This window comes from Oncorhynchus tshawytscha, linkage group LG24 (genome assembly GCF_018296145.1).
Source record: "Oncorhynchus tshawytscha isolate Ot180627B linkage group LG24, Otsh_v2.0, whole genome shotgun sequence".
Classification (NCBI taxonomy): domain Eukaryota; kingdom Metazoa; phylum Chordata; class Actinopteri; order Salmoniformes; family Salmonidae; genus Oncorhynchus; species Oncorhynchus tshawytscha.
In genome coordinates this window covers 1,224,440-1,251,131 of record NC_056452.1, presented here as the reverse complement: position 1 = coordinate 1,251,131, position 26,692 = coordinate 1,224,440, and the positions used below count along the sequence as shown (strand labels likewise).

General features: G+C 40.5%; 1 protein-coding gene across 1 annotated transcript in view; it reads left to right on the top strand.

Moving 5' to 3' along the window:
• The window catches only part of LOC112223276 (phospholipid phosphatase 4-like), a 62,700-nt gene that overhangs the window by 17,182 nt on the left and 18,826 nt on the right, over positions 1–26,692 (top strand). The window contains exon 2 of the mRNA XM_024386295.1: positions 12,638–12,728. Coding sequence (XP_024242063.1) covers positions 12,638–12,728 — 91 coding nt within the window. The remainder of the gene's footprint in view (positions 1–12,637; positions 12,729–26,692) is intronic.

The following is a 26,692-nucleotide window of genomic DNA, read 5'->3' as shown; positions in this document are numbered from 1 at the left end:
CACGACACAAGCGGTCCACAAAATGTTTCGTGTTAGGCTATAAAAACGGATTTTATCAAACAAAAGATCATTCATTGTGTAACAATGAGCATTGGGATTGCAAACAGATGAAGATCGTCAAAGGTAAACTATTTTATTTTAATGCAGTTAGTGATTATGTTACGCCTGTGCTGGTTGTAATTGTTTTTTTTATGGAGCTCTATCCTCAGATAATCACATCGTATTCTTTCGCAGTAAATCCTTTTTTAAATCTGACAGCGCAGTTGGATTAGCAAGATTCTAGGCTTTCGATACATGTGAGACACTTGTATTTTCATGAATGCTTAATATGACTATTTATGTAGCGATCACCGTATGTTGTGGAATTTCAGCCCGCTGCTACCGGGTTCCGTGCTCAGAGAGGTTAAGGCACGGTGATGATAGTTTGTAGAGTGATTACCTTTACGATCCATTGAGGTACTTAATAACACTGTGTTATAGTCTCCTACCATAATGATTAGATCATTTGTTGCCTGTAAGTTCAATAAATTGGTATTAATGTTTTTGAAGAAGTATGGATCATCCTGATTTGGACCAAATAGATTAATGAGCCAAATCTCATTTTCATCCACTTTCATATTTAATAGGATACACCTTCCTTGCGAATCATTCCTGACTATTTGCACATTCATATCAACATTTTTGTTAATTAATATACTCACACCCTTTGAGTTCCTTTGTCCATGACAGAAAATTTGAGTTCCTTTTTCCACGCAACCCCCATTCCTTTTTCCACGCAACTTCATCTAAGAATGTAGAGTGAGTTTCCTGTAAACAGTATATGTTATATTCCCTTTCTTTTAGTCATGTAAAGACTGACCTTCTTTTTTTATAATCAGCTAAACCATTAAAATTATAACTGGCTATACTTATTTCACCCCTTACCATAACTAGACACTATTCTCAGTCTAAATTTACCATAATTAGTGCTTATGAAGTTACTGCCATCAGAGGTATTAATGACAGTCAAAACTAGAGCTTTCAAATGTCTGATATTTAGAATTTAAAAAATAGGTTCTAGCAATATTTGTTTTATTCCCTTGCCAATGCCACAGATGTTAGGATATTGAGACAAGATATTATGTGTGTAGTAATTCTGAGTAGGTTAATGTGTATGATATTGGATGTGATTTAGTGAGAGTGTGTACGATGTCTATAAGAGTCCATAAGAGAATAGAATGTGTGACGTCCAAATAAATGTGTGATCTCCAAATGTGTGATGTCCAAATAAATAATAACTCTGCCAATTTGCATGGTTGATCGTCTGTGTGTAACATGTAGTGTGTATAACGTTAATGTTCATAATGATAATTGTAATCCATATCGTATCACTATCATAGTTGCATCATAATTACCTTTAACATAATTGAAAACCACATCCCAGCATTTCCAAAGCAATTGACGTTTTCACACGATCATGAAAGAGACCTTGCATTACACTACAGTACAAATGTATTCCGTAGAATATATTATTATTCCCCAATGCCTCTATTCTGATATCTTCCCCTTGCTTGTTGTAAACATGTATAAACTTGTAGACAAATACATAAAAAAGATAGACAAACAATAAACACATTAAGCTCCCTTCCTCTGCTTTTGATCAGCTCCTTTTGTTGGTAGTGTTCAAATTTGCGATGATCGGTCAGGGACCCTTGGTCTTGTCACTCCGAGCTCCAACTCTGTTTACTCGGTGGAAAGCCACCTTGTTTACAGTCTCTGTAGGAAGTTTCAAGGCAGATTGTATGAATTCTCTGATCGCTCCCTCGGGATTATTGGATGTGTCCTCAGGAATCCCAGAAAAAAATAGATTTTCACAGATCCCACGACTTTGTATGTCTAGTAGCGACTCCTGAGTAGATAATCCATGTTGGAATCGTGGATTTTTACCTTGGCTGTGAGTATCTTGTTTTCTCTTTGGAGCATGACAATTTCACTCTGGCTGAACTCCGAACTCCCCCCTCAGCCCTGCTACCTCTGCACACAACGTTTCCAGTGTTGCATGGATTCCAGCCAGAGCCCCTACTTCAATGGTAAGTAAAATCGTCCTTGTCTGTAGATGAATCCGTTTTTCTTTTTTTGTCATGTTAAAGTTATTTTGTGAGGTTGTCGGATCTTTCCATGATGGAGTCTGTTGTTCCTCCATAGCGTAAAGCTGTTGGTACTCATCGATTTCCCTCAGGATTTCCTTAGTATCCAGGTTGGCTCTACAGCAACCAGTTGTTTTACAAAAATGTAACAATGAATCTTTCCCACGGTGACAACATTTGTCTGTCGTACAACCAGCTTGCACTCACAGAATTCACGCAAAAAAAGGAACACAAACTTGCAGTCCCAGCCATAAAGGCTAACCGCTTCGTGAAATCCTTAGCAACAAAACTTTAGTTGTGATTAAAATCAATTCAATGAAAATGTTTTCATAAAAACAACAAACCGAGTGTAGACAGTACAATGTTCTGTTGTGCGCTCTGATGACGTATCTGATGCTTCTGGTTCTGATGTATTAGCCTACTTTGATTCTATCAGCCTGCCAAAACCTGATGATTACACCAAAAAATAATTGAACTCAAATGTCACAACAGTGGTAATCGAGGCAATAAAAGCTTTCCCAACTGGAAAGGCTGCAGGCCCGGATGGTTTTGGCTGTGAATTTAATAAAACCTTCAGTGAAGCTCTCGCTCCCCTCTTACTCAGGATGATCACTGATTCAACAGAAAATAATATTTTGCCAAAATCATTGTATGAAGCCAATACCTGCCTTCTGTTAAAAAAAATGGTAGCGAGGCAATAGATCCTGCAATATATAGACCAATAGCATTGCTTAATTTTGCAAAAAAATATCACTAAAGTGCTTGCTAATAGGTTGAACAAACACATAACAACCATTATTCACCCGGATCAGACAGGGTTAATCCCCGGCAGATTCTCTTTTCCAATGTGCACAGGCTGCTGAACTTTCATTATGCAAATCAGGGGAAGCGCTCCAAGGCGGCTGTTATATCGCTAGATGCTCAAAAAGCATTTGACCAAATAGAATGGTCCTGTATGTGCGAAGAACTCACTCGATTTGGATTTGGCGACTCATTTATCACCTGGGTCAAAATACTCTACACCTGCCCAATATCCTCTATTCTGACAGCGACAAATCCAGTCCCTTTGAACTGCATAGATGTGGCCAACAGGGTTGCCCACTCAGTCCTCTGCTCTTCGCTGTTGCCCTTGAATCCCTAGCAATTCAAATAAGGGATCATCCTAGTATCCAAGGTCTTAAAGTAGGAAACATAGAAAGTCATATTTCGTTATATGCAGACGATGTGCTTTAATACCTCTCGGACCCAGTAGCCTCTGTCCCTCAACTGGTAGTTACCAGACTTAATTCATTTGGCAAACTATCTGGCTATTCAATAAATTGAGGAAAAAGGGATCTCATGTGTATCGCTGATAATTTTACAACAAGTGAGCTAGAGAGGATACCGTTTAAAGTGGTGCATGACCATTTAACTTACTTGGGACTAAAAATACCTATAAATCCAAAGCTCATCTTCAAGCTGAACAACAATGAACTGGTTGCAAAGCTAAAACAAAACATAGACAGCTGGAAAATATTGCCTCTTTCTATGATGGGGCACATTAACGCCATAAAAATGTTTTTTTCTTCCCAGTGTCCTTTATCTTTGCCAGAATCTCCCAATTTCTCTTACCTAATAATTTGTTAAGACTTTGGACTCGACAATCGTGTCATTTGTCTGGAGTTTCAAAAACCACAGTATTCGTAAAGCCCACTTGCAATAGCCCATGGAAAGCGGCTGCTTAGGCCTACCCATCTTTAAGCATTATCACTGGTCTACCAATGACGGGGCATTATCGTACTGGCAACTGGGTTTCCCTGTTAAGTTGAACATTGTTGCCCCCCCAGTGGCAAAAAATGGAAATCAAGTCTGTCACGAATTCCTCTCTTCCAGCCTTGCTTTTCTCCAAAGCAGAGTTCCCAAACAAACTGACAGGCGATAACTTCGCTTTGAGAAATTCTTTAAGAATTTTAAACCTGATTAAGCTTTAATTTGGTGTATTGAACTTGTGAATGTACAAAAGTTAAATATAGCGGAACCCCTAGCCGTAACAAGTTAAGCATGTTTGTAAGGTGCCTGATACCTCTGTATACACGCGATATGCTTTAATCATTATTTTGTTCCATCTCGGTCTGATAAGGTGTTTTTTAAATGGAGGGAGAAGGGAGTGGCCACAATTGAAGACTTATACATAGATAAGAAATTAGCATCATTCATCCAATTAAAGAATACCTTCAATTTTATCCGTTACTTACAAGTCAGACTATATCAAAGGGAACATTTTAAATGCTGACACCCTCCCTATACAACATTCGTTTTGTGATTTGCTACAGCGCCCACCAATTCAAAACACCTCATCTCACAGTTTGTCTCTTTTTTCTCCAACTACACAGATGTCTCTACTAGTCATCTCAAGGATGACTAGTAGACTCCAAAACCAAATTACATCAAATTTACCACAGGTCTCCCCACTGTGTGACAGGTGTAAAGCCACAGAGGGTTCCATAACTCATCTTTTTTTGGCTCCGCCCCTTACTCAATCATTTTTTCTGCCCCTTGCTTCAGTAGATGGCTAGCAGAAATCATAAACACCATTAACTTGGAAAATATTAATTTCCTTTTAGGACCAACTCCTCCAGCAGCTTTCTCAACAGGTTTGGGGTCCGTTTCTGGACCATCTGGACAGAGACTGACTGTGAAAACTGACTAGGAAAACATATTGTTGTAACTGTCATTGTTGCTCTATTCTTGTTCCAAGCCTTGCCAAAGCAATACTTAATTTCATATGTCTGTTAGCCGAATTGTTTTAATTTTCTTATGTGCTTTTATTTTGTACAAAATTGCAAAAGAAAATAATTTCAAATAAAATACAATGGAAGTTGGAAGCTTACATACACTGAGGTTGGAGTCGTTAAAATGTGTTTTTCATCCACTCCACAAGTTTCTTGTTAACAAACTATAGTTTTGGCAAGTCGGTTAGGACATCTACATTGTGCATGACACAAGTCATTTTTACAAAATTGTTTACAGACTGATTATTTAACTTATAACTCACTGTATCACAATTCCAGTGGGTCAGAAGTTTACATACACTAAGTTGACTGTGCCTTTAAACAGCTTGGAAAATTTCAGAAAATGATGTCATGGCTTTAGAAGCTTCTTATAGGCTAATTGACATAATTTGTATCAATTAGAGGTGTTCCTGTGGATGTATTTCAAGGCATACCTTCAAACTCAGTGCCTCTTTGCTTTACATCATCGGAAGATCTAAAGAAATCAGCCAACCCCCGCAAGTCTGGTTCATCCTTGGAACCATTTTCCAAATGCCTGAAGGTACCACGTTCATCTGTACAAACAATAGTATGCAAGTATAAAAACCATGGGACCACACAGCCATCATACCACTCAGGAAGGAAACACGTTCTGTTTCCTAGAGATGAACGTACTTTGGTGTAAAATGTGAAAATCAATCCCAGAACAACAGCAAAGGTGCTGGAGGAACCTGGAGAAAACAGGTACAAAAGTATCTATATCCACAGTAAAACTAGTTCTATATCCACATACCCTGAAAGGCCGCTCAGCAAGGAAGAAGCCACTGCTCCAAAACTGCCATAAAAAAAGCCAGACTACGGTTTGCAACTGCATATGGGGACAAAGATTGTACTTTTTGGAGAAATGTACTCTGGTCTGATGAAACAAAATTAGAAATGTTTGGCCATAATGACTATTGTTATGTTTGGAGGGAAAATGTGGAGGCTTGCAAGCCGAAGAACACCATCCCAACTGTGACGCAAGGGGGTGGCAGCATCATGTTGTGCGGGTGATTTGCTGCAGGAGGGACTGGTGCACTTCACAAAATAGATGGCATCATGAGGTGGGAAAATGATGTGGATATATTGAAGCAACATCGCAAGACATTAGTCAGGAAGTTAAAGCTTGGTCTTCCAAATGGACAATGACCCCAAGCATAATTCCAAATTTGTGGCAAAATGGCTTAACTTCTTTGGGGTAGGGGGCAGTATTGGGTAGCTTGAAATGAAAAACGTGCCCTAAATAAGCTGCCTGCTACTCAGCCGTAAAAGCTAGAACCTCAGATTTCCCACTTCCTGGTTGGATATTTCTCAGGTTTTCGCCTGCCATATGAGTTCTGTTATACTCACAGACATCATTCAAACAGTTTTTGAAATGTCAGAGTGTTTATTATCCAAATCTACTAATGATATGCATATCTTAGCTTCTGGGCCTGAGTAGCAAGCAGTTTATTCTGGGCACACTTTTCATCCGAACTTGGAAACAGTGCTTCCCAGCCATAAGAAGTTAAGGATAACAAAGTCAAGGTATTGGAGTGGCCATCACAAATTATTGTGGGACGCTTGTGGAAGGCTACCCAAAACGTTTGACCCAAGTTAAACCATTTAACTGCAATGCTACCAAATACTAATTGAGTGTATGTAAACTTCTGACCCACTGGGAATGTGATGGAAGAAATATAAGCTGAAATATATCATTCTCTCTACTATTATTCTGACATTTCACATTCTTAAAATAAAGTGGTGATCCTAACTGACCTTAGACAAGGAATTTTTATTCGGATTAAATGTCAGGAATTGTGATAAACTGATATTAAATGTATTTGGCTAAGGTGTATGTAAATGTCAGACTTCAACTGTATATAAAACATTTAAATCTTTAAAAAATATATAACTGTCCATTTAGCCCAACTGGGAATTTGGAAAAAAATGTCAAGGACACAATAGTTTGGGTAGCAAAATCCTAAAGGTTACAAAAGCAAACTAACTGCTCCTGGTCATCATTACGTTTCTCAATTTCTGTAAGAATTCTAGTCACATCTCTTCATTTCTTCAGTTCTTTATCCGAATACTTACATACTGACCAGACCGGACACGTCGCGTGCGCGAGCGTTGCAAAGTAAATTTAGAAATCCATGTTATTCAATTATTGCACCCACACTGCTCGCGTGCGCCAACGATCTTCTGTGATCCCAGGGGCTAAAATAGAACTCCTTTCTATTTCTGATGCAGATTGCACTGAAAGTCCTGCCTCTCCCATCTCCTCATTGGATTATAGAAGCAGGTACCCACGTGCCATCTCCTCATTGGTTATACCCACGTGGGTGATTGAGGCTTCTTGTTCATGTGTAAAATGGATGGAGTCCTGCATCCTTGCATCGATTACAGAGGACTGTACCCGATTACGATCAAGAATCGTTACCCCCTACCCCTGATGTCCTCTGCATTGGAGTTGGCCCAAGTGGCCCAATTCTTCACCAATCTGGACCTCCGTAACGTTTACAATCTGGTGAGAATTAGGGAGGGAGATATTTGGGAAACTGCCTTTATTAACACACCTAGTCACTATGAGTATTTAGTCATGCCCTTCATATTATGGAACTCACCAGTAGTCTTTCATGCATTGGTCAATGACAGTCTTAGGGATATTTTGAATCGGTTCGCGTTTGTTATTTCAAAGATATCCGGATCTTCTTCAAATCGCTTCCAGAACACACATTGCACTTCCACCAAGTACTGAGAAGCTTCCTGCAGTGCCAACTATATGTCCCGATAGAGAAGTGTGATTTCCAAGTATAACAATTGTCCTTCCTGGGTCACAATATATCTACCGTAGGCATGCAAATAGACCCCGTAAAGGTTGAGGTGGTCGCCGACTGGCCCCGTCCCACCTCACTCAAGCAGGTCCAGCAGTTCCTGAGGTTTGCCCATTTTTACAGGTGTTTTATACGCAACTTTGGTGAAGGTGGCAGTGCCTCGCACGGTCCTAAACCGTAAGTCCCAGAGCTGTTTTTGCTGTACTCCCGAGGCTGACAGGGCATTCATGGAACTCAAGGGACATTTAATCTCTGGACCCATCCTCATTCATCCTGATCCTACTCGTCCCTTTGTGGTAGAGGTGGACACCAGCAGGGGCGGTCCATTCACAGTGGAACGAGGACGACAAGAAACTGCACCCATGCTCCTTTCTCTACAAACTGTTCTCGCTTGGAACCCAAATACGATGTAGGCAACCGGGAGCTCTTGGCTGTTAAGTGGGCCCTTGAGGGTTTGAGACACTGGTTCGAGAGGGTAACTCATCCGTTCGTGATCTGGACAGACCACAAGAACTTGGTCTCCATTCAAGCGGCCCAAAGTTTTTTTTTTTTAACAGTTTCGTTTTCATACTAGCCTATCGCCCGGGATCCAAGAATGAGAAAGCAGATGCCTTGTCCTGCCAATACGATGTCTCTAACGAGGAGAGGGACTCCGAGCCCATCATCCCCAGCTCCCGCATTGTTGCCCCTGTGATATGGAGTATTTAGACCATGGTCTGACAAGCCCAGACCCAAGAACCTGACCCCGGCGGGGGACCCACTACCAGCCCGTTCCCGAGTTCTACAATGGGGACACTCCTCTAAATTAACTGGTCATCCAGGGGTTAATCGGACACTGGAGTTCCTGAGGCAGAAATTCTGGTGGCCCAAAATAATTGAGGGTGTGAGATCCTTTATTGCGACCTGTTCCACCTATACCCAAAGCTAGTCTTCCCAATGCGAGGCCACAATGTGGGATTTGCTCCAACCTCTGCCCATCCCCAGCTGGCCCTGGTCCCACCTGTGCTAAGACTTTATCACAGGGGTACCTCCATCCCAAGGGCTTACCACTATCCCTGTGGTCGTTGATAGGTTTTCGAAGGCAGCCCATTTCATTGCCTTACCCAAGTTTCTCTCAATGAAGGAGACCTCTGATCTCATGATTACCGATGTATTTCGACTACATGGACTTCCCCAGGATATTGTCTCGGATCATGGGTCCCAGTTCGTCGTACTGTATTGGAAAGCCTTCTGCTCCATGTTCGGGGTCGGTGAGTCTCTCCTCGGGTGGGATTCCATCCACAGTCGAATGGGCAAACAGAGCGAACCAACCAGGAGCTAAAGAAGTTCCTCCGCTGTTTTGTCTCCACCCAGGCCAGCAACTGATGCCAGTTCTTCGTGTGGGCAGAGTATGCTCACAACACACTGCCGAACTCATCCACTGGACTGTCGCCATTTGAGTGTCAGTTCGGGTTCACCCCCCCCTGTTCCCTGAACAAGCGAGGGTGCCATCAGCCGAGGCGTTCATTCGACGATGTCGCCGCACTTGGATCAGAGTGCGATCCGCCTTGCTCCGCTTATCTGCCCAACACCAGGCAAACCGGCACTGAAGGCCTCTTCGGCTCCTCTGACCGGACCAACGGGTGTGGCTGTTCACCCGTGATCTTCTCAACTTTTTTGGGACTTGGGGGCAGTTTCGAGTAGCTTGGATAAAAATGTGCCCAGAGTAAACTGCCTGCTACTCATTCTTAAAAGCTAGAATATGCATATAATTAGTAGATTTGGATGGAAAACACTGAAGTTTCTAAAACTGTTTGAATGATGTCTGTGAGTATAACAGAACTCATATGGCAGGCAAGAACCTGAGAAGAAATCCAACCAGGAAGTGGGAAATTTGAGGTTTGTAGTTTTTCAAGTCATTGCCTATCGAATACACAGTGTCTATGGGGTCATATTGCACTTCCTAAGTCTTCCACTAGATGTCAACATTCTTTAGAGCCTTGTTTGACGCTTCTACTGTGAATGAGGGGGGAATGGGAGCTGAATGAGTCAGGTGTCTGGCGTCTCACAGCGCTGTCTTAGGTGTCTCACTGTAAGGACATTGCAATGTATTGCCCTGGCCACCTCTGCAGTCCTCATGCCTAAGGCACATTCATGCTGATGAGCTGGGACCCTGGGCATCTTTCTTTCTGTGTTTTTCAGCAGAAAGGCCTCATTAGAAAGTCAGAGTCAGTAGAAAGAGTCAGTAGAAAGGCCTCATTAGTGTCCTAAGTTTTCATAACTGTGACCTTAATTGCCTACCGTCTGTAAGCTGTTAGTTCACCACCAAGTTCTTTAATTGTGTGTGGCATGGAAAACAGTATTTAATCCCTTTACAGTGAAGATCTGTGAAGTTATTTTGATTTTTACTAATTATCTTTGAAAGACGTTCCTGAAAAAGTGATGTTTCTTTCTTGCTGAGTTTATAATATATGAGTGATGGTAAAATACCATAATCCAATTGGTAGAATATTATATCACTGGAAATTCATGCTTAGTGTTTAATTTACAGTGTTATAATGTGTGTTACTGGTGAATTCTGTCCCTTGGTGGGCAAATTTCGCAATTTAATTTAGTCAACACATTCACAAATGGTGCTTTGATCACAGTTTTGAAGTTTCATAACTAACTTGCAGCACAAGCAAACGTTGTTGTGCAAATTTCTCTTGATCTATCATCAACACCAATAATCTCTGCAATCCTCCTGCCATTGAGATTCAGATTTTGTCTCTGGATTTTATTAAAGCGACATCATATAGAATTGGAAAACCAGATACTGTGATGATTGGCTTTCTACCTTATTTTTTTTGGTTTTGCTCCTCACCTGATTGGATAAAGGCAGCGGTGGCCGTGTGACATTTGCATTAAGTTGAGCAGAGCTGAACCTTTTCTACCGCTCCGCCAGCAGGGTTCTCGCTGCTCACCTTCCCACAATCCCCGCACATTTCTCTGCGTGCCCTCTTTGAAAATGAATGAGTGCAGAACTTCTCTTGCCTATGCCGCATCTGGTGAAAATGGGCTGTATAATAGATGCATAGTTAAACCAAAATTCTGAGAAGAAGTTGTGTATCTCTGAATGCTTGAGAACATTATTTGTTCTATAATCTTGCAATTTGTCAGTACAACTTTCCAATGTTACACATTTGTATTTGTATACATTTTTGGGGAAAAGTAAAGGCAGGCATCCATTAAACATTTAATTACATTTCTATGGCCTTAGTGTATTTAGCAAAAGTGTTGTTTGGCAAACAATTTCAGTTTAGTGGGCTGTGTTAACTGTTTTTCAAAAGTAAACCATCAAACAATCGAGAAAAACTGGAACTGCAGTCCATTAAATTTAGTTCCTTTTTTAATGCGCCACTCATAAAGATTGGCGACAGGTGTCACAAACGTAATGCCCAAGGATCTCTGTCAATGACAAGGTGCTATAAAACGTCAGTGAATGAAACATTGCCTTCAGAGGGGTCAATACACACAATGGAACCCTGTTCTTTATATAGTAGATTATTTTATGGGCCCTGGTCAAAAATAGTGGCCCATATTAAGTGGATAGTGTGCCATTTGGGACGCAACTGGTATCTCAGGGAAGGTGTTTGCATCTCTGATGACAGACACTAGCTCTCTTTAAAGTCATCCATCTGAGCATGTCCCTGAACTGAGGAAAATATATCTGGAAATTAAAATAGGCAGGATGGAATATATTATTTTCTCCTTCATGATGTCATGAGCGCTAATATCTTTGGCATTTGCCAGGATCTACAACTATAAAAGTACAGAGCCTCAGGCTCACATCCTAAAATGCATGCACTCAGGCACACATACACACACACACACAGACACACACAAAACCCAAGTACGCAAGCACGGATGAATGCTTACACGCCTTATCTTTCTAGGATCTCTTATTCCTCTTGGTAACTGAGGGTAACCTCTTAAGAAATGTCAATTACGTTTTAATGTTCTCTATCTCTCCCTAAAAATCTCTCCTTAATCACGATGACATCCTGAAATACTTTCCAACGAACCCTCAAACTTTCCCATAGCAAGCTGCGGCATATTGCTGTTCCCCGATACACACTGAAGAAGGTTCAAACCATAAAGGGGAGCCTTCTGTACAAAGCAAGAAAGACTGTAATAAAAAAACACTCTCAAATGCATTTTTTAAATTGTCATGACAAAATTACACATTTGTGTTGACAAAGCAACAATACACACTCTCTGCTTCTCCCTCTATCACTTTTGTGCTGCACCCAGACAGGACTGTGTCTATCCTGTACCTATTCCATAGTTATCCATCATCCCAGAATTTAAAGAGCCCTACTCAGTCTGTCCTCTCATAGACCTGCTATGATCTCCCTGGTGAGGTTATTATTGGCAGAGAGCGATAGTCATTTTGACACAGATTGCTAAACTGATACGATGAATGAGAGTCGAAAGTCCAAGGATCTCTATCTCAAGGGAAATTAAATGCGCTGTGCACATCAATGTGCTACACATCTTAAGAAACAAACACAACCCCCCCCCCCACTGCAGAACCTGAAGGATTATTGATTTGGGGCCGAAAGTAATTAACACATTTTGAGGCAGAAATAATTACTTGGGAGCTGCAATGGCCCAAGTCTCCTATGAAATTACAGCCACTGAACACCAAACAGAACTATCCCTTTAGTGCAGGATACTCCAGAGCACAATAAAGAACCTTCTTGGTGGCAGCTCATTTATCAATATTTGGAATAAAACTCTCCATTGAGGATATCACACTGCACACTCCCAGTGGAAAGATAATGCTTTAGGGGACCTCTTTGTGAAATGATTAAGAGTTTCTGTAATTGACAGCAATGTGTGTTGTATGTGTCTAGATTGTGTTTTCTTCTTGTTTTCTTTCCAGGCGATTTCATTTCTCACTCCGTTGGCTGTGATATTTGTGGTGAAGATCATTCAGCGGACAGATAAGACAGAAATCAAGGAGGCGTGTCTAGGTATGGACCCTTACGTTGACTCATCCTTTTATTGTTATCATCAGTGCTTGAATTGAGGGGATATGTCAGGGTATGCCCTACCTCTTGTTAAAGAAAAGGGCAAAAGCATACCTCTTGTTACTTTCAGATTTTGAAGGGGCAAATATGTATCTTGATTATATGAAGCAATCTATAACGACTGCGATTAACTCTGCAATGATTTAGGCTAGAAACAAGTGCAAATTCCACAAGAGAGACGTGATTCTGATGCACATGAGGATATTGTTAGTCTTTATGACATTCAGTGGCTAAGCTACAACATTATATAGTTAAGGAGTCAAAAAAAAAGACTGCTTGGTAAGTAGTCCATTGTGTGACTCTTGATGCACATGAGGATATTGTTCATTTTTATGACATTCAGCGGCTGAGCTACAACATTCTATAGTCAAGGAGTCAAAAGAAGACTGCTTGGGAAGTAGCTCAGCTGCTGAATGTCAATAATTTTCTGAGAAATATGTAAATGATAAATAATGGGTCAAATAAATTACAATATTACAACATACAGTATTTCTTAGCGGATAAACATTTGTGAAAATGTTCTCCTTTATTTTCCCTATCAATATTATTGTGAAAAAGCCTGAACAAAATATGCCATGCATCAAGTTACACTATGTAGAATTACAGAAAATAAGTTTTAAACAAACAAAAAAATCCTCAATAAACAATCATTAAAATAGGCTCAAGTGCAGTCTCCTGTCAGCATTTTTGCCTCCAACTATGACTCACTCACATTTACCACACATCTGTTTAATGTATTTGGTCTTTCACAATAGCTAATGTAAGTCAGATGAACAATTCCTATTCCTTAAAATGGGCTAAACTATAGGGTAATGAGTGTGCTTGTTTTTCCATATTTGTACATTATTCCACTTTTTCTCAGTTTTGCCAGTGCAACTATTTATTTGAAGTCTGAAATGCATAGTTGTGCATTTGAAAATGCATTTACTGAAGATATGCATTTTTATGTAAGCTATATTATCTGGTGACATAAAGTTATTACTAATAGCATAATGTTTTTTAACCTACAAAAATATGAGCAATCTTTTTGTCGGGTAAACATTTATTCCTGATCACATTCTACCTTCTGACATAACGATATGCTACTTTTAGGCTTTACGTTATTAGTTTGGTATTTTTTCATGGTTCAAGGCCAATTTTGAAAAAAGAGCCATGGTCACTTTTAGGTGAAAGGAGCCACATTAACAGGTCAGATGAAATTGTCATGTGAGGCATACAGCATGTTTTATGCTAAGACAATAACACAAGCTCTTAAAAAACTGACCAGCTAAATTAAGACAGTGGTGAATAAACAAAGTAATACAGTTTACAGCTATCTTTATTTGTGCTCATTACACAACAGGTAAAATATTCACAAGCCTTACAGCCTGGAATTAAAATTGATTTTTGGGGGGCTTGTATCATTTGATTTACACAACATGCCAACTACATTGTAGAGGCAAAATATTTTTTATTGTGAAACAAACAAGAAATAAAACAAAAAAACTGAAAACTTGAGAGTGTATAACTATTCACACCCCCAAAGTCAATACTTTGTAGAGCCACCTTTTGCAGCAATTACAGCAGCAAGTCTCTTGGGGTATGTCTCTATAAGCTTGGCAGACCTAGTTACTGGGATTTTTGCCCATTCATCGAGGCAAAACTGCTCCAGCTCCTTCAAGTTGGCTGGTGTACAGCAATCTTTAAGTCATGCCACAGATTCTCAAATGGATTGAGGTCTGGGCTTTGACAAGGCAATTCCAGGACATTTAAATGGTTCCCCTTAAACCACTCGGGTGTTGCTTTAGCAGTATGCTTAGGGTCATTGTCCTGCTGGAAGGTGAACCTCCGTCCCAGTCTCAAATCTCTGGAAGACTGAAACAGGTTTCCCTCAATAATTTTCCTGTATTTAGCACCATCCATCATTCATTAAATTCCGACCAATTTCCCAGTCCTTGCCAATGAAAAACATCCCCACAGCATGATGCTGCCACCACCATGCTTTCACTGTGGGGATGGTATTCTCGGGTGATGAGAGGTGTTGGGTTTGTGCCAGACATAGTATTTTCATTGATGGCCAAAAAGCTACATTTTTGTCTCATCTGACCAGATGTTTGGGTACTTTCCCACATGCCTTTTGGCGAACACCAAACGTGTTTGCTTATTTTTTTCTTTAAGCAATGGCTTTTTTCTGGCCACTCTTCCATAAAGCTAAGCTATGTGGAGTGTACGGCTTTAAGTGGTTCTATGGACGGACACTCCAATCTCCGTTGTGGAGCATTGTAGCTCCTTCAGGGTTATCTTTGGTCTCTTTGTTGCCTCTCTGATTAATGCCCTCCTTGCCTGGTCCGTGAGTTTTGGTGGACGGCCCTCTCCTGGCAGGTTTGTTGTGGTGCCATATTCTTTCCATTTTTTTTATAATGGATTTAATGGGGCTCCGTGGGATGTTCAAAGATTATGATATTTTTTAGAACCCAACCCTGATCTGTACTTATCCACAACTTTGTCCCTGACCTTTTTGGAGAGCTCCTTGGTCTTCATGGTGCCGCTTGCTTGGTGGTGCCCCTTGCTTTGTGGTTCTGCAGACTCTGGGGCATTTCAGAACAGGTGTATATATATTGAGATCATGTGACAGATCATTTGACACTTAGATTGCGCACAGGTGGACTTTATTTCACTATTTATGTGACTTCTGAAGGTAATTGGTTGCACCAGATCTTATTTAGGGTCTTCATAGCAAAGGGGGTGAATACATATGCATGCAACACTTTTCAGTTTAAAATTATTATTATAATTTTGCACGCCCAATTTTTCAGTTTTTGATTTGTTAAAAAAGTTTGAAATATCCAATAAATGTCGTTCCACTTCATGATTGTGTCCCACTTGTTGTTGATTCTTCACAAAAAAATACAGTTTTATATCTTTATGTTTGAAGCCTGAAATGTGGCAAAATGTCGCAAAGTTCAAGGGGGCCGAATACTTTCGCAAGGCACTGTGGTTGGTTCACAGTTGGTTTTAGTATTTGAACGGGTCTGGTGGGGATAGACAAAATCAACATGCGCACACACGGCGGCAGTTTGGTCAGCATGTAATCATGGGTGTTGTGGATTATCTCATGTAAATACCAAGTTCACTATCAAAGTGGCAAAGTGCTTATCCAAGATAGCTGCTAAGTCACCTGACAAGTTAGGGAGACAGCAGCTGACCATATTAAGATGGGCACCACACCAAAAAATGTGTTGTAATACAGCCATCATCCTATGACACTCCAGTATGCATCATTGATTGAAGGGAGTTATTTTTCTGATTTATGTTGTTGCTACTGTATGTACTTTGAATTGTTCTATAGGTTCTTATCAGATGTTTGAACCTTATTTTTTACGCTTTACTGCCCTATTGTTTGCCTACTGCTACTTAGCCTTTAGAATGTTCATATTCTCCATTTCAGTTCTTACTGCCATTTCAGTACTTCTACTTATAGCACTTTTGGGTACTTTGGAACTGCAGCAAGTTCCTCACCCTGCTCCAGAGTACGCACAACACATTCCATACTCAGCTCTTCAGTCAAAGTACACATCTTACTCGCAGCAAATTCCAGAGCTATTCTACCAGGCTTACCCACAGCAAGTTCAACATCCAGTTGATAAAGGGTATCTGCAGCCATCCCCCTCCTGAGGTGTAGCTCAGCAGATGGGTCCAGCCTTCAATGTATTTCAACCTCAGCCACTTTAGCAGATTTCACCACTGACAGTGAGAAGAATTTTGCTAATCTTAAACTGTCACTGGACAATCGCCTTGACTCACATCCACAGCTGATTTGAGAGATACAAGTGGTTCTTTCTATAAATAATGGGGCAAAAGTGTGATATTGCGCTAAACATTTAAAAATGGTTTGAAACAAATCAAACATATTTGTATGCAGTTTCACAGATACAGTGGGGAGAACAAGTATTTGATACACTGCCAAATTTTTATCATAACTTCAACTGTGAGAGACGGATTCTAAAACAAAAATCCAGAAAATCGCATTTTATTGCATGACATAAGTATTTGATCACCTACCTACTATTAAGAATTCCGGCTCTCACAGACCTCATAGTTTTTCTTTAAGAATCCCTCCTGTTCTCCACTCATTACCTGTATTAACTGAACCTGTTTGAACTCGTTACCTGTATAAAAGACACATGTCCACACACTCAATCAAACAGACTCCAACCTCTCCACAATGGCCAAGACTAGAGAAGGCAACAACTGTTGGCGCAATTATTAGAAAATGGAAGAAGTTCAAGATGACGGTCAATCACCCTTGGTCTGGGGCTCCATGCAAGATCTCAACTCGTGGGGCATCTATGATGATGAGGAAGGTGATGGTTCAGCCCAGAACTACACAGCAGGACCTGGTCAATGACCTGAAGAGAGCTGGGACCACAGTCTCAAAGAAAACCATTAGTAACACACTACGCCGTCATGGATTAAAATCCTGCAGCGCACGCAAGGTCCCCCTGCTCAAGCCAAAGCATGTCCAGGCCCGTCTGAAGTTTACCAATGACCATCTGGATGATCCAGGGGAGGAATGGGAGAAGGTCATGTGGTCTGATGAGACAAAAATAGAGCTTTTTGGTCTAAACTCCACTCGCCGTGTTTGGAGGAAGAAGAAGGATGAGTACAACCCCAAGAAAACCATCCCAACCGTGAAGCATGGAGGTGGAAGCATCATTCTTTGGGGATGCCTTTCTGTAAAGGGGACATGACGCCTGCACCGTATTGAGGGGAGAATGGATGGGGCCATGTATCGCGAGATCTTGGCCAACAACCTCCTTCCCTCAGTAAGAGCATTGAAGATGGGTCGTCGCTGGGACTTCCAGCATGACAACAACCCGAAACACACAGCCAGGGCAACTAAGGAGTGGCTCGGTAAGAAGCATCTCAAGGTCCTGGAGTGGCATAGCCAGTCTCCAGACCTGAACCCAATCGAAAATCTTTGGAGGGAGCTGAAAGTCCGTATTGCCCAGTGACAGCCCCGAAACCTGAAGGATCTGGAGAAGGACTGTATGGAGGAGTGGGCCAAAATCCTTGCTGCAGTGTGTGCAAAAATTTTTGTTTCCTACTTACAGTTGTTTCCATCTCTTACAGTTGAATTGTACCAATGATAAAAAAAATTACAGACCGCTACATGCTTTAAGTAGGAAACCCTGCAAAATCATCAGTATATCAACTACTTGTTCTTCTTGTATGTGTGTGTGTGTGTGTGTGTGTGTGTGTGTGTGTGTGTGTGTGTGTGTGTGTGTGTGTGTGTGTGTGTGTGTGTGTGTGTGTGTGTGTGTGTGTGTGTGTGTGTGTGTGTGTGTGCTGCTTACCTATTGCAGATTCAGTCTTCCCAGCCTGGTGCAGGTCTACAATTTTGTTTCTGGTGTCCTTTGACAGCTCTTTGGTCTTGGCCATAGTGGAGTTTGGAGTGTGACTGTTTGAGGTTGTGGACCATTAATACAGGTGCCATTAATACAGGTAACGAGTGGAGGACAGAGGAGCCTCTTAAAGAAGAAGTTACAGGTCTGTGAGAGCCAGAAATCTTGCATGTTTGTAGGTGACCAAATACTTATTTTCCACCATAATTTGCAAAGAAATTCATAAAAAATCCTACAATGTGATTTTCTGAATTTTTTTTCTAATTTTGGCTGTCATAGTTGAAGTATACCTATGATGAAGATTACAGGCCTCTCTCATCATGTTAAGTGGGAGAACTTGCACAATTGGTGGCTGACTAAATACTTGTTTGCCCCACTGTATGTGGCTGACGCAGACATACAACATCCAGGAATAGCTGCATTCATTTTGTATTCATTTTTTATTTCACCTTTATTTAACTAGGTAGGCCAGTTTACAACTTACAACTTACCTTTATTTAACTAGGTAGGCCAGTTTACAATTTACAACTGTGACCTGGCCAAGATAAAGCAAAGCAGTGCAACAAAATCAAACAACACAGAGTTAAACATAAACAACCGTACAGTCAATAACACAATAGAAAAAAATCTATGTAGAGTGTGTGCAATAGTAGAAGAGTAGGGAGGTAGGCAATAAATAGGCCATTGAGGTGAAAAAAATACAATTTAGCATTAACACTAGAGTGATGGATGTGTAGATGATGATGTAGAAGTAGAGATACTGGGGTGCAAAAGAGTAGGAGGGTAAGTAATAATATGGGGGTGAGGTAGTTGGTTGTGGTATTTACAGATAGGCTATGTACAAATTCCCATAGAGACTGCCAGAGGTCCGGACAACAGGTCCTCCGATTGGACACACTGAATTCTGTCTGAGAAGTATATGGTGAACCAGGCAAGGCAGTCATTTGAGAAGCCAAGGCTATTGAGTCTCCCAATAAGAATGCGGTGATTGACAGAGTCAAAAGCCTTGGTCAGGTCGATGAGGACGTCTGCACAGTTCTGTCTTTTATCAATGGCGGATAGGATATCGTTTAGGACCTTGAGGTGCACGCACCTCAGCCACGTTCAAGGTCCTAAACGATATCTTCATCAAGGCTTTCGACTCTGTCAATAGGCGACACGAGTTGGTCGGTCTGATTCGTAATTTTACAGTTTTTGTTTTCTGATACACTACACTTACAAACTTAATAGAAGTGACTCGATCAAAAAAAATGGTCAGTTGAAGCAGATGCTAAGCTACATATGTTCCGGGATTCTTCCAATGGCATTGAGGAGTACCCCACATCAGTCACTGGCCTCATCAATGAAGTCGTCCCCACAGTGACTGTAAGTAAAGTTGAAGACAGAGGTTTACCAGATACTTAGGTTGGAGTCATTAAAACTTGTTTTTCAACCACTCCACAAGCTTCTTGTTAACAAACTACGGTTTTGGCAAGTCGGTTAGGACATCTACTTTGTTCATGACACAAGTCATTTTTCCAACAATTGTTTACAGACAGATTATGTCACTATCACAATTCCAGTGGGTGAGAAGCTTACATACACTGTTGACTTTGCCTTTAAATAGCTTGGAATATTCCAGAAAATGATGTCATGGCCTTAGAAGATTCTGATAGGCTAATTGACATAATTTGACAAAATTGGAGGTGTACCTGTGGATGTATTTCAAGGCCTACCTTTAAACTCAATACCTCTTTGCTTGACGTCATGGGAAAATCTAAAGAAATCAGAAAAAACGTTTGTAGACCTCCACAAGTCTGGTTCATACTTGGGAGCAATTTCCAAATGCCTGAAGGTACCAAGTTCATCTGTACAAACAATAGTACGCAAGTCTCAACACCATGGGACCACGCAGCTTTCACACTCAGGAAGGAGACGCGTTCTGTATCCTAGAGATGAACGTACTTTGGTGCGAAAAGTGCAAATCAATCCCAGAACAACAGCAATGGACCTTGTGAAGATGCTGGATGAAACAGGTACAAACATATCTATATTCACATTAAAATGAGTCCTATATCAACATAACCTGAAATGCCGCTCAGCAAGGAAGAAGCCACTGCTCAAAAACTGCCAAAAAAAGACAGACTACGGTTTTTAACTGCACATGGGGACTAGGAGCGTACCTTTTGGAGAAATGTCCTCTGGTCTGATGAAACAAAAATAGAACTGTTTGGCCATAATGACCATCGTTTTGTTTGAAGGAAAAAGGGGGAGGCTTGCAAGCTGAAGAACAACCATAAAGCACGGGGGTGGCAACAACATGTTGTGGGATTGCTTTGCTGCAGAAGGGACTGGTGCACTTCACAAAATAGATTGCATCATGAGGTATGAAAATTATGTGGATATATTGAAGCAGCATCTCAAGACATCAGTCATGAAGTTAAAGCTTGGTCGCAAATGAGTCTTCCAAATGGACAATGACCCCAAGCATACTTCCAAAGTTGTGACAAAATGGCTTAAGGACAACAAAGTAAAGTATTGGAGTGGCCATCAAAAAGCCCTGACCTCAATACAATAGAAAATTTGTGGGCAGAACTGAAAAAGCATGTGCGAGCAAGGAGGCCTACAAAACTAACTCAGTTACACCAGCTCTGTCAGGAGGAAGGAGCCAAAATTCACCCAACTTATTGTGGGAAGCTTGTGGAAGGCTACCCGAAACGTTTGACCCAAGTTAAACAATTTAAAGGCAATGCTACCAAAAACGAATTGAACTAGTGTATGTAAACTTCTGACCCACTGGGAATGTCATGAAAGAAATAAAAGCTGAAATAAATCCTTCTCTCTACTATTATTTTGACATTTCACATTCTTAAAAAAAAGTGGTGATCCAAACTGACCTAAAACAGAATGTTTTACTGGGATTCATTCCTCACAGTGGAAATCCCGTTAACGGGATCGATATGAGAGCCAGTGAAAGTGCAGGGCGCCAAATTCAAACAACAGAAATCCCATAATTAAAATTCCTCAAACATACAAGTATTACAGTCCATTTTAAAGATAGACTTGTTGTTAATCCCACCACAGTGTCCGATTTCACAAAGGCTTTACGACGAAAGCATACCATATGATTGTTAGGTCAGCACCTAGTCACAGAAAAACACAGCCATTTTTCCAGCCAAAGAGACGTCATAAAAAAAAAGCAGAAATAGAGGTTAAATTAATCATTAAGCTTTGATGATCTTCATCAGATGACACGCATAGAGTTTCATGTTACACAATACATGTATGTTTTGCTCGATAAAGTTCAAATTTAAATCCAAAAATCTCCATTTACATTGGCACCGTTATGTTCAGTAATGTTTTGCTTCCAAAACATCTGGTGATTTTGCAGAGAGCCACATCAATTTACCGAATTACTCATAATAAACATTGATTAAAGAAACACTTCTCCTTAAATGCAACTGCTGTGTCAGATTTCAAAAAAGCTTTACGGAAAAAGCACACCATGCAATAATCTGAGTACTGTGCTCAGAGACCAAAACAAACCATACAGATACGCGCCATGTTGTGGAGTCAACAGAAGTATGAAATAGCATTGTAAATATTCACTTACCTTTGATCTTCATCAGAATGCACTCCCAGGAATCCCAGTTCCACAATAAATGTTTTGTTTTTTTCGATAAAGTCCACCATTTATGTCCAAATCCTTTTTGTTCGCGCTTTTGGTTCACAAATCCAAATTCACAAGGGGCAGGCACTTAGTTCAGACAACAGTTCTATTACAGTTTGTAGAAACATGTCAAACGATGTTTAGAATCAATCTTTAGGATGTTTTTATCTTAAATCTTCAATAATATTCCAACCGGACAATTCCTTTGTCTTTAGAAAGCAAAAAGGAACGCAGCTAACTCTCACGGGCACGCGCGAGACTGGCGCATGGCTTTCTGCCAGACACCTGACTCAAACAGCTCTTACTCTCTCCCCCTTCACAGTAGAAGCCTGCAATAATGTTCTAAAGACTGTTGACATCTAGTGGAAGTTTTAGGAAGTGCAATCGGACCAAATTTTCTACTGTATATTGGATAGGCAAAGACTTGACAACCTACAAACCTCAGATTTCCCACTTCCTGGTTGGATTTTTTTCTCAGGTTTTTGCCTGTAATATGAGTTCTGTTATACTCACATACATCATTCAAACAGTTTTAGAAACTTCAGTGTTTTCCATCCAAATCTACTAATAATATGCATATCTTAGCGTCTGGGCCTGAGTAGCAGACAGTTTACTCTGGGCACCTTATTCATCCAAGCTTCTCAATACTGCCCCCCAGCCATAAGAAGTCAAATGTCAGGAATTGTGAAAAACTGAGTTTAAATGTATTTGGCTAAGTTGTATGTAAATTTATGTCTTCAACTGTATTAACCCCAACCAGATGCCATGGATTATAGGCAACATCTGCACTGAGATATAGTAGAGCTGCCGCTTTCAAGGAGCGGGAGAAGTTTATATGATATCCCGCTATGTCAGTGCTGTCTTTACGTCAGGAAGAACAGGAAGGCCCTCACACTGTTTATGCTCCCAATTCACCGCTTCATTGACATTTCGATCCGAAACAGAGTGCTCACATCCCAAAATATACACATTTCACCTCACATGACCATTACGCACGTGACGCATGCTGGGTGTGGAAACAATTAAATTAACTTTTGCACATAGTCAATAATAATTAATCACGGAGGTACATATGGTCATAAAGGACTATTTAATTACAAATTGGTCTAAGTTTCTTTACCTCAGGGTCATCAGAAGGAATGGGGCTCTGGTCCTCTGGCAGCTCTAGTCTCTACTGAGACTCCGCCCTCAGCAGAAAGTCTGAGTCTCTCTCCATCTCTTGGATTTTAGGAAAGATTATTCAGTTTTGCAGCGTGACGCATTCAACTGGATTGACTTTGGAGCTCTCATTCCGCCACTGAATAGTCAAACCTCTGATGACTGAGACTTTTTGCCAAAAATATGTGGAACTTTCTTGTTTTGATGGCTATATAGCACAACACAGATGTGCTTTCAGTCCAGAAGACTGATTTTTCCAGTTGAATCTAAAACTGATTTCAACATTGTATCGCAAGTTCTTCTGCTGCAAGCTCTAGTCGGGGAATGGTCATTTGCTTTAGTAGGGCCTCTCTGTTTGCCCATGAATGTAAAATTGTAATATATTTTACCAGGAAGTCATACTGAGACTAAGGTCTATTTTACAAATGAGCCCTGAATGATATACAGTGCATTCAGAAAGTATTTAGACCACTTCCTTTTTCCACATTTTGTTACATTACAACCTTATTCTTAAATGGATTATATACAAAGAAATCCTCATCAATCTACACACAATACCCCATGAAAAAGCAAAAACAGATTTGACATTTTTGCACACTGATATAAAATAAAAACAGATACCCTATTTACATAATTATTCAGACCCTTTGCTATGAGACTCGAAATTAAGCTCAGGTGCGTTCTGTTTTCATTGATCATCCATGAGATCTTTTTATAACTTGATTGGAGTCCACCTTTTGTAAATTCTATTGATTCAATATTATTTGAAAAGGCACACACCTGTCTATATGAGGCCCCACCGTTTGACAGTACATGTCAGAGCAAAAACCAAGCAATGAGGTCGAAGGAACTGTCCCCAGATCTGTCAAGGGTACCAAGAACATAGTGGCCTCCATCATTCCCAAATGGAGGAAGTTTGGGTCTATCTCCAAGCCATAAGACTCCTGAACAGCTAAAAATATGACTATTTGCATTGACCCCCTCTTTTATGCTGCTGCTGCTATCTGTTTATTATCTATGCATAGTCACTTTAACTCTACCTACATGTAAATATTACCTCCACCAAACGGTGCCTCCGTATATCTCTGTTCCGGTATCCCCTGTATCCCCTCGCTACTGTTATTTTACCGCTGCTCTTTAATGATTTGTTACTTTTATTTTATATTTTTACGAAACACTTTTTTTTAACTGCATTGTTGGTTAAGGGCTTGTAAGTAAGCATTTCACAATAAGGTCTACAGCTGATGTATTCGGCGCATGTGACAAATAACATTTGATTTGAAGACAACGCAGGAGTGGCTTCGGGACAAGTTTCTGAATGTCCTTGAGTGGCCCAGCCAGATTCCGGACTTGAACATCTATGTAGAGACCTGAAAATAGCTGTGCAGCGATGCTTCCCATCCAACCTGACAGATATTGCGAGGATCTGCAGAGAAGAATGGGAGAAACTCCCCAAATACAGATGTGCCAGGATTGTAACCTCATTCCCAAGAAGACTCGAGGCTGTAATTGCTACCAGAGGTGCATCAACAAAGTACTGAGTAAAGGGTTTGAATACTTATTTCAATGTGATATAAGTTTAAAAAAATATATAAATTAGCAAAAATGTCTAGTAACCTGTTTTTGCTTTGCATTATGGGGTATTGTGTGTAGATTGAGAGAGAGAAAAAAAATATTTCATTTTTAGAATAAGAATGTAACGTAACAAAATGTGGAAAAAGTCAAGGGGTCTGAATACTTTCCGAAGGCACCCATTGGTTCTTAGAGGGGCATTCTGCAGTTCAAACAGCAACTAAGCCAGTACCTCGCCACTATTTTGGTAAATGATGGGGGGGCGTGGAGAACTGTAACCACTCTCTAATTAATCGATAGAGCTATGGATACAACTGACAATTTCCACCATAAGTCTAAACAGTGTTTATGTCACGCCCTGGTCTTATTATTTTGTGTTTTCTTTATTTATTTGGTCAGGCCAGGGTGTGACATGGGTTTATTTTGTGGTGTGTTTTTGTATTGGGTTTTTTCGTAGGTTTTGGGATTGTGGCTTAGTGGGGTTTTCTAGCATAGTCTATGGCTGTCTGAATTGGTTCTCTATTAGAGGCAGGTGATTTTCGGACCCATATCTAGGCAGCCATATTCTTTGAGTGTTTTGTGGGTTATTGTTCCTGTCTCTGTGTTAGTTTGCACCAGTTTAGGCTGTTTCGGTTTTCACGTTACGTTTATTGTTTTTGTATTGTTCGTGTTTCATCTTCATTAAAGATATATCGAATTAACCACGCTGCATTTTGGTCCGACTCTCTTTCACCCGAAGAAAACCTTAACAGTTTAAAATAGCATAGAACAAACATCTATTTTGGGTTCTGATTGGGTTTGACAATTGACTAAACTCAAGAGACATTTCTTATATAAGAAATATGTCTCAAGAATCAATGGGTGTGTGTAAATAATGTAAAAGTAAAGAAATGTATGAAGTAATCAAAGATTGACACTTTAAATAACTATAACTTATACATTTATTTTAATTTTATTTCACCTTTATTTAACCAGTTAGGCCAGTTGAGAACAAGTTCTCATTTACAACTGTGAGCTGGACAAGATAAAGTAAAGCAGTTGCGAAAAAACAACACAGAGTTACACATAAACAAACGTACAGTCAATAGCACAATAACAATCTATGTACAGTGTGTGCAAATGTAGAAGATGTAGGTAGGTAAGGAAATAAATACTCAATAGAGGCGAAATAATTACAATTTAGCATAACACTGGAGTAATAGATGTGCAGATGATGATGTGCAAGTAGAGATACTGGGGTGCAAAAGAGCTAAAAGATAAATAACAATATGTGGATGAGCTAGTTTGGTGTGCTATTTACAGATTTGCTGTGTACAGGTACAGTGATCGGGAAGCTGCACTGACAGCTGATGCTTGAAGTTAGAGAGGGAGATATAAGTCTCCAGCTTCAATGATTTTTGCAATTTGTTCCAGTCATTGGCAGCAGAGAACTGGAATGAAAGGCGGCCAAAGGAAGTGTTCGCTTTGGGGATGACCAGTGAAATGTACCTGCTTGGAGCGGGTGTTGCTATGGTGACCAGTGAGCTGAGATAAGGTGGTGCTTTACCTAGCAAAGACTTATTAGATGACCTGGAGCCAGTGGGTTTGGCAATGAAAACGAGAGCGTACAGGTCGCAGTGGTAGGTAGTATATTGGTGACAAAACGGATGGCACTGTGATAGACTACATCCAGTTTGCTGAGTAGAGTGTTGGAGGCTATTTTGTAAATGACATCGCCAAAGTCAAGGATTAGTAGGACAGTCAGTTTTATGAAGGTATGTTCAGCAGCATGAGTGAAGGAGGCCTTGTTGCGAAATAGGCAGCCGATTATAGATTTAATTTTGGATTGGAGATGCTTAATGTCTGCGTCTGGAATAAGTGTTTACAGACACCAGGTATTTGGAGTTGTCCACATATTCTATTCACATATCCTAGATATTTGTAGTTGTCCACATATAAGTCAGAACTGTCCAGAGCTTTTGACAGTGATGAGGGGTGGTCGTTTGACCGTGACCCATTACGGACGCAGACAATGAGGCAGTGATCGCTGAGATCCTAGTTGAAGACAGCAGTGGTGTATTTAGAGGGCAAGTTGGTTAGGATGATATCTAAGAGGGTGCTCATGGTTACGGATTTAGGGTTGTACCTGGTAGGTTCCTTAATAA